This window comes from Cebus imitator, unplaced genomic scaffold (genome assembly GCF_001604975.1).
Source record: "Cebus imitator isolate Cc_AM_T3 unplaced genomic scaffold, Cebus_imitator-1.0 Scaffold385, whole genome shotgun sequence".
Lineage (NCBI taxonomy): Eukaryota > Metazoa > Chordata > Mammalia > Primates > Cebidae > Cebus > Cebus imitator.
In genome coordinates, this window is record NW_016107700.1 from 972,821 (window position 1) to 984,932 (window position 12,112).

Below are 12,112 nucleotides of genomic sequence, written 5' to 3' on the forward strand. Positions count from 1 at the left end.
TCTTCTCCCTCAGCCTCCTGAGTAGCTGGGGCTACAGGCACATGCCACCACACCCAGCTAATTTTTTATTTTTAGTAGAGATGGAGTTTCACCATGGTTGGCCAGGATGGTCTCGATCTCCTGACTGCATGATCCACCCACCTCACTCTCACAAAGTGCTGGGATTACAGGCATGAGCTACCATGCCCGGTTTTTTTTGTTTTTGTTTTTGAGATGGAGTTTTGTCCAGGCTGGAGTGCAATGCGGTAATCTCTGCTTACTGCAATCTCTGCCTCCCGGGTTCGAGATTCTCCTGCCTCACCCTCCTGAGTAGCTGAGGTTACAGGCATGCACCACTATGCCTGGCTAATTTTGTATTCTCAGTAGAGACGGGGTTTCTCCATGTTGGTCAAGCTGGTCTTGAACTCCCAACCTCAGGTGATCCGCCCACCTCAGCCTCTAAAAGTGTTGGGATTACAGGCATGAACTACCACTTCTGGACAATTTATACTTCTAAACTCCATAATACATTAGTTATTCTTTTGGGTCACTTACTACTTTTTATTTGGTAATGTATTTTTCTAGAGGCTGGCCTCCTTATTTAGACTTCAAACTTCTTGCTTAAAACAAGCAGAGTCTTTGTGTTTAATTTAGCACCTGCACAGTGCCTTGTATGAAGAACATGCTCATTTGATGCTTGCTGAATTCACCACACAGTTGATGCATTATACTGTAGAGAGAACAGATTATACGTGGAGCTGGGATTACACTTCCAACAAATGCTGACAGACACATACTTCATATGTGAGATGGATTCTCATATCTATTTCACACAATTGTTTTAAGGATATAATAAAGATTCTGGAATAGGCACAAAGTATATAGATGCCCAGTAACATTCCCTTTTCTTCTGTTCATGGCTCCATTCCCTCCATTTAGGAATAGTTGCATCTGCTTGTTCTTCCTGGCTGGCCACTCTCATAGGATAAGAAAGAATATCTAATATGCCTCCTGTGTTCCCCACGTGGAGGAAACTGGTTTGGTTTTAGTTTGAATGGGTGAAATGGCTCCACTGGTCAAAGATTGGCATCAGTCATCCCGGAGTCTTTAGTCAGACTCCTAAGTCTAAATTTAAGGTCTTTCCCCCCCAGGTATTGTGGCGGTTCTGTGTTGTCTAGACCGCCCCAGCTTTTCAGAACGTCCTCAATTTTATTTAGAGAAGAATGGGAGGGGGCCACGGAGAGGCTTAGCGTCTAATAAATCCCCCTTTGTATTAATAATTTTAAAACTTAATGATAAAACTGATAAGAGATTTAAAATTCACATTTGGGAGTTTAAATACCAACTTTGCTAGTTACCATCTATGAGAACTTCAGTGTTACTTAACTGCTTAGTTTCCTTATCTGTAAAATGAGGATTAAAATACCTAGCTCATTACAAGTGTTTAAATACAAATTATATATATATATATACATATATATGCATATATATAAAAAATGAATACACACACACACACACACACACACATAAAATGAATGCAAACCACATTGCCCAATTCTTGGCACATAGTAGGCACTCAATTATATTAACTACAATCTTTGAACATCTTCTCTTTACCTTTCTAATATGTAATCATTGACTACCTGATTCTTTAGGATTCTTTTATAAAAACAGTATTGCCTCCCAGACTCTGCTGTTTTAAAACTGTGGTCTGGCCTGTTAGGATTTTTCTGTTTTCCTAATAGAAATTAGAATGGGTTAGCCTACGTTGGCCAATGCACAAATTACTTCATACAGAAACAGTTGAACATGGAAGAAACAGATATTCCAACTTAATTACTCAATTTCTTTCCTTTTTTTTTTTAAATTTTTTGCTATAATAAGCCAACATAGAGCTTTTATAATGCAAACTCACACACACAACAAGTAAAACAAGAGTTACTGAGTTGATCTGATCACCTGACTTTAGCTGAGGAGAAAAGGATACATCATGTACCCTAATTTTCACAAGTGGCTTGCCATCTTCTTGCCCTTCCACCTCCCCCGTCTATCAATCGCAAACATAGTGTGCGTGTGAGTGCTTACACCTCTTTCACCTCCATGTTTAATTTTTTGGAGGGATCAGCCTTGCACCACGCCCGCATTGGTGGGGGTGGGAAGCGCAGCCGGGAGGGTAGGGGTGTTGCCGGCAGGGCCAAAGTCCCCTTTCTCCTGGGCGTGTTTGTTCCCAGGACCCAAGCCTCCTAGCCACTTTTTTCACTCCTTAGATCCACCACTCGCCTCCTACACTTGGAGCGCCCCGAAGTACTTGCACAAGACAGCACAATCCCAATTTACAGGTTGTAGGAGCGCCTGTGCTGTCGGGTTTTCTTTTTCAAGATATTTACGGGGGTCATGAACTATTTAAAAAATCTAATAAAAGTGAAGAAGGCCTCTTTCTCCCAGAAAACGATAGTACATACCAAAATTCTGCATAGCATCTCAAGGTGTTGATAGACTCCCTGAAACCCCAAATTTAGTCCGCACCAGCGAGGGGTGCGGACAGGCGGAGTAGAAAAAGAAAGGGGTTAAATTTCCAAGTGAGTTATTTAACATTGACAGATACGTACAACATTTAACATACATAGGTACCTATATGACAAAGCTAAGTAATAGGTTATAGAAAAGAGTGCTTTCCACAAGCAAGCCGGTCATACCGAGGGCGGCGAGCAACAGGTGGGCAGAACACGGGGTTCTGCCCTCCCAGCAAGCGGGGTGAGGGTGGGATAGGAGGGGGTAACGGGGTGCGGGGCAGGGGGCGGCGCCAGGGAGCCGTGGGCTCCACTCACCGTTGCCCACAGAGCTGCGGCCCTTCCGGGCGAGGGTCTGCTGCACCTGCTCCTGGATCCGCAGGCTCTTGACCGTCTGGCCGCCGCGGCAGTTGCTCCCCGCCAGCTTCAGCTTGGCCTCGGAGGGCAGCGCCAGGCTGGAGCTGTCCAGTTGTCCCAGGATCTGCTGGCCCAGGACGGTACGGATGTAGCCGTACTCAGCTGGGGCGCCGGGGGCTGCCATGGGGCCGGTGGGGGCGACCGAGCCGCTCGACTGCCTCGGGACTCGCGGGCGAAGCAGCGGAGGAGCTGGGGGCGCTGGCGCAAGCCCCGCCCCGCCCGGCCCCGGCCCCGCCCCTGGCCCGCCCCCCGCGCCGGTGAGAGGCCCGAGAGGGGGCGAGCTCGGGCTCGTGGGCCGCACGCCCGGGCTTCCCTGGGGAAGGGGCGCGGCTCCGGCCGGGCACGCGCACTCGGGCCTGGGGGCGGGGCGGGGCCGGGCAGGGGCGGGCCCCGCTGAGCGCGCGGACACCTGGCGAGTTGAACCCGCCCGCCCGCGGGGAAGTGGGGAGAGGGGTGCGGTTCGCCCGGGGTCGCGCACGTGGTCCGAGTCCCGGCGGATACCGCCTGACGCGGCCGCCCTCCGCTCTGCCCGTGCCCAGCGCTGGGCAGGATGAATTTCCGCTTGATGCAGGGAGGGGCTGCCTTGCAGGCAGGTGCGCCCTCGAGAGTCACTGCTGTTCTTGGACTGAGACTTGCCTCCAGGATCCCCGAGTGAGTAGTATGTCTGGTTAGTCAGGCTTTGTCGGACTATTGGAAACGTTTCCTGGTTTTCCTGGACCTGAGGGTAAGAAAGGGCTATTTGCTAAGGCGGAAAGGGTAATATGAGGGAAATGTGCCAAGAAGATGACATGAGTGAAATAAAAGACTTTTTAAGAGAGTGTTTTTTTTTTCTTAGTACAACTTCAGGACTATGTACTTTTTGCACAGATGCAGTCCCAGAAACATATGTTCTTCCTCATTGAGAGCTTCTGTTTTCTCTTGAAGATACACAAATTGTACCCAGTAACTCTGGCTCACCCATTCCTCTCTTACGAACACACCCACACAGAGAAACTCCAACAAGAGGCTCTGGAGAAGAAATGGATTTTAATAGACGATGCTTTTTTTAATAGGCCTGCTAACGTTGATTAAGTCCTCTTTATGACAGGCTTTTTGTAGAGAGATCCATGGAGAGGGCCTCCAACTTTCAGTCGAATCTTCCACAACTTGTGTTTATCGTGCTATTAATTATGTTTCACACGCAGTTGACTACTGAGAACTTGAGAGCTAAGCTCAACAGAAAGGATCCTTGACCTTAAAATTTACAACCAAAGCCACTTGTCTTGATTTTCCTCCTTGGACTTAAGAGGCAGAAAGAAAAGCATGCATCACTGGTATTAAGTAAGATAATCTTCCCTTTGATTGCTTGGGTTTGTATGTTCACTTTCCCTCAAATCACTCAATTGCTGCAAAACCCCACTTATTCAAGTCTGGAGTGTTTGGGGAACACAGATTCCCTCGTCCCCGGTTTCCTACCCACACTCTTCTGCCCTTAGACACACACTGAATGCTTAGACGCACACTTAATGCACAGGTATGTGGCTTCCCTTTTTACATGAGCGCCCATGAAGAGGAAATCAAAGGACTGAAAGCCTGGACAACAGAGTGGTGACAGTTCTGCCACCCTTTGTCAGCAGGCCGCATGGCTAAGTGGGAGCCATATGGGTCTGGGTCCTGGAAGCAATTGCTCCCACCCAGGGTGGATCACTATTTAGGCAAATTACACCTTGTGTAAAGCTTGGTTATATAGCCTGATGAAAACATCCAACCATGATGCTGAGATGGTGAACTGAAGGTAAATGATGATAGAAATGTCCAAAAATACACATTCTCTCTCTCTCTCTCTCTCTCTCTCTCTCTCTCTCTCTCTCTCCCCCCCCCTCCCTCTCCCTCTCCCTCTCTCTCCCTCTCCCTCTCCCTCTCCCTCTCCCTCTCTCTGCCTCTTCTGGCAGACCAGAATCTGCTGCTTTGAAAGACAATTTCAGCTGGGGCATCCCTTGTTATTTTGTGCCTAAAGAGCCACGACTTAAAATGTCAGCTCTGTCTCCAATTAGATTCTTTCTTCAGCAGGAGAATAGGAAGAAATTTTTTCACTTATTTATTTTAATGAGCCAAACCTCAGATACTTTTTTCCTCTCAAATTAATTTTTTTAAGTGTAATGTTGGAATTGATTATCCTGTTAGGGAGGTACTAATATTTGGCCACATAGAAATCTTTTTATTGGATTGTTGGGTGATTTGAGGGGAGGGAAGGTGATTAAAAGCACAGCTTGTGAGTGAGGAAGATCTAGGTTCTAACCTTAGCTTACCTCATGTAAGTATATGGCCACAAGCAAGTTTCTTTATATTTTTCTACCTCTGTACATTCTCTTATCTATACATGGGAACAATGAAAGTACTACATAGTTGTATTAGTCTGTTTGCAGGCTGCTATGACAGAGTAATTTATAAACATAAAAGGTTTAACTGACTCATAGTTCCTCAAGGCTGGGGAAGCCTCAGGAAACTTAGAATCATGGCAGAAGGCACTTCTTCACAGGGTGGCAGGAGAGAGAATGAAAGCCAAGCAAAGGGGAAAAAGTCCCTTATAAAACCATCCACCCCATGATTCAATTACCTCCCACTGCGTCCTTCCTACTACACATGGGGATTATGGGAACTTACAGTTCAAGATGAGATTTGGTGGGGACACAGCCAAACCGTATCAGTAGTGTAGTTGTAGAAGTTAAACAATGAGTAGTACATAATAACCATGTTTAACATCCCTGAGAAATCCACTTCCTTTTTTGTTTTTTTTGAGATGCAGTCTTGTTCTGCTGCCCAGGTGTGAGTGTAGTGGTGTGATCTCGACTCACTGCAGCCCCTGCCTCCTGGGTTCAAGAAATTCTGCCTCAGCCTCCCGAATAGCTGGGACTACAGGTGTGTGCCACAACACCTGGCTAATTTTTGTATTTTAAGACTGGGTTTTGCCTTGTTGGCCAGGTTGGAATTGAACTCCTAACCTCAGGTGATCCACCCACCTCAGCCTCCCAAAGTGCTGGGATTACAGGCATGAGCCACCGCACCTAGCCCAGACGTCCACTTTCTTTTTCTTTTTTAAAATTTTTTATTTCCATAGGTTTTTGGGGAATACTTGGCATTTGGTTACACAAGTAAGTTCTTTAGTGGTGCCAGAGAGCCTCTTTTCTTTTTTCTTTTTTTGTGAGAAAGGGTCTTGGGTGAGGTGCAGTGGCTCACATCTGTAATCCCAGCACTTTTGAAGGACAACACAGGCAGATCGCCTGAGGTCAGGAGTTCGAGACTAGACTGGCCAACGTGATGAATCCCTATCTCTACTAAAAACGCAAAAGTTAGCTGGGCGTGGTGGTGGGTACCTGTGATCCCAGCTACTCAGGAGGCTGAGGCAGGAGAATCGCTTGAACCCAGGAGGTGGAGGTTGCCTTGAGCCAAGATTAGCACCATTGCACTCCAGCCTGGGCGACAAGAACGAAACTCATCTCAGAAAAAAAAAAGAAAGGATCTCGCTGTCACCCAGGCCAGAGTGTGGTAGTACAATCTCTGCTCACTCCAATTTCCCACAATCTCTGCTCACTCTAACTTCCATCTCTCAAGCAGTCGACCCAACTCAGCACCCTCACCCCCATCACCGAGTAGCTGAGACCACAGGCGTGTGCCACCACCCCCTGCTAATTTTTTGGTATTTTTATTTTGTAGAGATGGGGTTTTGCCATGTTGCCCATACTGATATCCACTTTTAGACCACCTTTCTTTCAGGCTTCTGCTCTTTTGTCCACTTATTGGATGAGACCTTTTCACACACACAGTCACTCACTCTTTCCCTTCTCCACTTACTTCCCTGTAACACTTATTTTCATCACACATGCTTTATATTTGACTTATTTAATTGTTGATTGCTTCCTTGCTGGAATATAAACTCTATGAAAGATTTTGTTTTGCTTAACTGCTGTTCTCCAGGACCTAGAATAGGCAGACAATAGGAATACATTGAATGAATGAATCAAGCATAAATGCCCTTAGTACATTACATGGCATATAACAAGTGCTTAACAACTGCTAGTAATAATGATTTAGGGTTTCAAATTCTTGGTAACTCTTATCTTTTAAAAAGTCACTTAGGACTGGGTGTAGTGGCTCACACCTGTAATCCTAGCACTTTGGGAGGCCAAGGCAGGAGGATGCCTGAACCAAGGAATTTGAGACCAGCCTGGGCAACATAGGGAGACTCTGTCTCTACAAAAAAGTAAAATTAGCTGCTTGTGGTGGCAGACCATGCCTGAGGTCCCAGCTACTTGGGACACTGAAGTGAGAGGATCACTTGAGCCTGAGAGGTTGAGGCTGCAGTGAGCCCTGATTGCTACTGTACTCTAGCCTGGGTGACAGAATAAGACCCTGTCTCAAAAAACCTGCAAAGCAACAACAACAACAACAACAAACTCAACGTAGATATCATTAGGTACCAGGTAGTCTGCTAATTAGCTATGTAATTGTCCTTAATAAATAAAAAACAAACTAAACCAAGGTAAAGTTTAAAATTTTTGAATACTCAACAGAATTCAATGATTCAGTAGAGCAGTCCCTTTGAAAATCAGAAAAACATAAACTCCTTAAAAGAATCTTTTTGCCGGGTGTGGTGACTCACGCCTGTAATCCCAGCACTTTGGGAGGCCAAGGCAGGTGGATCACGAAGTCAGGAGTTTGAGAGCAGCCTGGCCAACAGGGTAAAATCACATCTCTATTAAAAAGACATAAATTGGCCGGGCGTGGTGGCTCAAGCCTGTAATCCCAGCACTTTGGGAGGCCGAGGCGGGTGGATCACGAGGTCAAGTGATCGAGACCATCCTGGTCAACATGGTGAAACCCCGTCTCTACTAAAAAAATACAAAAAATTAGCTGGGCATGGTGGTGCGTGCCTGTAATCCCAGCTACTCAGGAGGCTGAGGCAGGAGAATTGCCTGAACCCAGGAGGCGGAGGTTGCGGTGAGCCGAGATCGCGCCATTGCACTCCAGCCTGGGTAACATGAGTGAAACTCCGTCTCAAAAAAAAAAAAAAAGAAAAGACATAAATTAGCCGGGTGTGGTGGTGCGTGACTGTAGTTCCAGCTACTTTGGAGGCTGAGGCAGAAGAATAGCTTGGACCTGGGAGGTGGAAGTTGCAGTGAGCCAAGATCATACCACTGCACTCCAGCCTGGGTGACAGAGCAAGACACTGTCTCAAAAAAAAAGAAAAATGATTTTTTGGAGGTGAGAACCCTATTACACTAGCAATAGTTAATTACAGGGTGAGGATGTATGCAGACTCTAGCATTGTGCCCCTAAATGTAGCCTAGATATGCTTATATTCCAACAGCGAACAGGCCCTGTCATGTTCTTCTCATTTCTTGGGAAAGCTGCCTACCCAACTTCCAAAACTGTGAACAAAACCAGAGATAACAGTGAAAGGTAGCTTCTAGCTAACAAAGTGAAAGATGGAATAAAATGCTTCCTTTTATTGAATTATTTTGCAGAGTTTGGCTGTTCTGTGATTTGCTACCTTTTAGTATTGAGGTTCACTTTTAAAAACTCTTCCATTTCTTTGGTTTTCATTTACCACCAGAATCTGATTAAAAAAAAAAAAAAGGCAGAACCACAGGCATGTCGAAGTGGAATGCAAATAACATAACCAAATTATGAGGCTACAGTTCCTTTTGCTTTGAACTTACAGTAAAGATTCAGAAATTCTTGAGTTTAAACCTTCTGTTTTTGTTTGATTTATATAGTATCTAGCCTCAAAGCACTAATTATTGATTGTTTTACAATCTACAGTTAGGGCTTCCACAGAGTATTCTTTATTTTCTTTAACCATACATAAAATCCTATATGAGACATTTTAATATGCAAAAAATTCAGGAAGTTACTAGAAGACTAAATATAGTACAAACATTGGAGCAGAATGAATATTTTAATGGAGAATATTAAAAACATTAATGGCACCAAAGCTCTTTGATTTATATTTAAAAATATAATAAACTAACATTCTCATGAATGTTAACTTACATGAAATATTTTCTGCTACTATCTCTAAGCTATTAATATATATTGCTTTTAAAAAAATATATATATTTCCTAAATTAGTGTAAGGGACCTGGCAGGTAGAAAATTTAAAATAAACCTCAGAGTTTAGTCCCTCTTTTAGCAAACAGATATGTTGCCAAGGCAATCGGTAGCAGTTTTATCATTAACCACATATAATGCTACTGGATCAAGGCTAGAAAAGGAAGCTATTCACATATAAGATGCTGAAAACCACACACTGATGGGGACTCTCAACAGCAGTGGGGGTTAAGGTGTTTAGATGTCATTCAGATGTTCATTTTCTCTGCAATTTTGGATATATTGTAGGCGTGTAGGTTTGAAACCTATTCTTTTTGAAAGACCCCAAATGTGATGTAGGAGGTGGAAATTAGGTGGGCAACCCTGAGGGCTGGCAATGAACAATGTGTTCATAGTCACGGAGGCTTCAAAACAGTCCCTTTAATCATGACTCATGGGCATGCAGAAGCACAGTACATCAGTTAAAATGAATATCTTCTGGATGGATGACCACATTTGCTCTAGTAATGGTTTTCAGATCTTTCATCTGATGTTCAGAGATGCTGAAGGGCAGGAACAACATGGTAAAGTCCTACCATACGATCTTGGCTTTAATAAGGACATGGTCAGAAGTTCTTTGTCTCTGCCATAGAACCCAACACCGAGACAGCTAGCAAGTGCTCAAATAAATAGTGAATTGAGTATAACCTCTCACCAATAGATATTTCAATTAATTAGTATGCCTGTGGGCCCAGCTGCAGCTGAGCAGAAGGAACCATCCTGAAGGACATGGCCTGGCCTGAAAAAATATGCCTAAGTGACTTGACTGCCAGCTATGGGAACACAATGTTTGGTGATTTCTAAGCTTATGAAAATATTAGAGTATTCTCTGACTTTGATGGGAAAAGAAAAAAAGAAAATACTAGAGGAACTCAGTAGGATTGATTTTTATAACTCTGTAGAGAATATGGCACCTCATTGTCATGCATTATTTAAATACTATTGCATTATATATATTTTTTGAATTGTTTGGATATTATCAGTATATATTAATTGATAGAGGTATATAAATTCTTCTCAAATAAATAATTTGCATTTTTAGTACATTTCATTTATTTCCCATGCACACTATTATTTCCTTGAAATTAAAAAAAACTGAAGTATTACATTTCACATAGGAAAGTAACACTAATAATCTGGATTGAATTCTAAAAGCCCCATACACACACACCCACAAACACACACACACACACACACACACACACACACACTCTTTTTTCTTTCACAAACTTGAAACATCATCGTAGTATAGTAAAGTTATAAAACATATTCTTTTTTTGAGATTGAGTCTCGCTCTGTCACCTAGGCTGGAATGCAATGGCATTATCTTGGCTCACTGCAACCTCCACCTCCTGGGTTCAAGCAATTCTCCAGCCTCAGCCTCCGAGTAGCTAGGATTACAGGTGTGCACCATCATGCCTGGCTAATTTTTGTGTTTTTGTAGAGATGGAGTTTCACCATGTTGGCCAGGCTGGTCTTGAACTCTTAACCTCAGGTGAACAACTGCCTCGGCCTCCCAAAGTGCTGGGATTATAAGTGTGAGCCACTGCACCCGGCCCATAAAATATATTCTTGATGTCAGACAGGGCTGGATTTGATTTGTTGCTTTGCTGTGTGACCTTGGGCAACTTATTTAAATTCACTGAGCTTCAAGCTTTTTATTTGTAATATGGTCTCATTGATAGTATTGGCCTCTTAGGAGTGGTAGAACATTCACTTAGTTACTAAATATAAGGTACGTAGATCTCCTAGTTTATAATTAGTGTATCAGTCATCTATAGTTACAAAAGAAACACACATACACATAAAACAAAAGAAAACCTTCCCAACATTTAAGAGCTGAAAACAAAAATGATCTCTTTTTCATGATTTTGCGGATGATCCATTCTGTGGGCCTGGGCTCATTTCAATTTTGTGGCTAAGGCCAGTAGATGACTTGGCTGAGGCTGGATAGTCTAAGACGTCCATACTCACATGTCTGGGATTGCAACTGGTGTGACTAAAACAGCTACGAGGACTGAGCCTCTCCTTCCATGTGACCTTTCATTCTCCAGTAGGCTAGTCTGGGCTTTTCTACAAGGTAGTCTTGAGTAGGAATAGTATTCTAACATAGCAAGAGCAGAAGCAATCTAGATTCCCAGCAAAATGTCATTTTGACTCCCTTCCTCCCTTCTGGCCTCACTCCATTCCTTCCTTCTGGCCTCCCTTCCTCCCTCCCTCCCTCCCTCTCTCCCTCCCTCGGAGCCTTGCTCTGTCGCCTAGGCTGGAGTGCAATGGCTTGATCTTGGCTCACTGCAACCTCTCCCTCCTAGGTTCAACCTATTCTCCTGCCTCAGCCTCCCAAGTAGCTGGGATTACAGATTCCTGCCACCATATCCAGCTAATTATTGTATTTTTAGTAGAGACAGGGTTTCATCATGTTGACCAGGTTGGTCTTGATTTCCTGACCTGAGGTGATCCACCTGGCCCAGCCTCCCAAAGTGCTGGCATTAACAGGTGTGAGCCACCGCGCCTAGCCTCATTTTGACCACATTCTGTTGATTGAAGCATGTCACAAGACCAGCTCGGATTCAAAAGGCAGGGAAAGAGACACCACCATTTTTTTTTTTTTTTTTTTTTTTGAGACAGAGTTTCACTCTTGTTACCCAGGCTGGAGTGCAATGGCACGATCTCGGCTCACCGCAACCTCCGCCTCCAGGGTTCAGGCAATTCTGCCTCAGCATCCCGAGGAGCTGGGATTACAGGCACGCGCCACCATGCCCAGCTAATGTTTTGTATTTTTAGTAGAGACGGGGTTTCACCATGTTGACCAGGATGGTCTTGATCTCTTGACCTCCTGATCCACCCGCCTCGGCCTCCCAAAGTGCTGGGATTACAGGCTTGAGCCACTGCGCTCGGAGAGACACCACCTTTTAAGGGAGAAAAGCGAAGTTGTATTAGAAGGGGTATGCATTGCAGGGATGGGAGGAGATACTGTGGCAGTCTTTGCAAACCATCTTAACACCTTAATGCTCAATAAATGGTAGCTATTATTATTTTTTATTTTAGAGTTGGCAAATCTCTCAGAGGTTGTCAGG

General features: G+C 44.3%; 1 protein-coding gene across 2 annotated transcripts in view; it reads right to left on the minus strand.

Annotated features, from left to right (window-relative positions):
- Positions 1-3,215, minus strand: part of PKP2 (plakophilin 2) — a 114,128-nt gene extending 110,913 nt beyond the window's left edge. Inside the window, exon 1 of one of the 2 annotated variants that reach the window (XM_017507927.1) lies at positions 2,808-3,215. In XM_017507927.1, coding sequence (XP_017363416.1) covers positions 2,808-3,030 — 223 coding nt within the window. In that variant the 5' untranslated portion in view covers positions 3,031-3,215. Of the gene's footprint in view, positions 1-2,441; positions 2,539-2,807 lie in introns of those variants that run through there. The other variant, XM_017507928.2, reaches the window with a different exon arrangement.
- Positions 3,216-12,112: the final 8,897 nt, after the last annotated feature.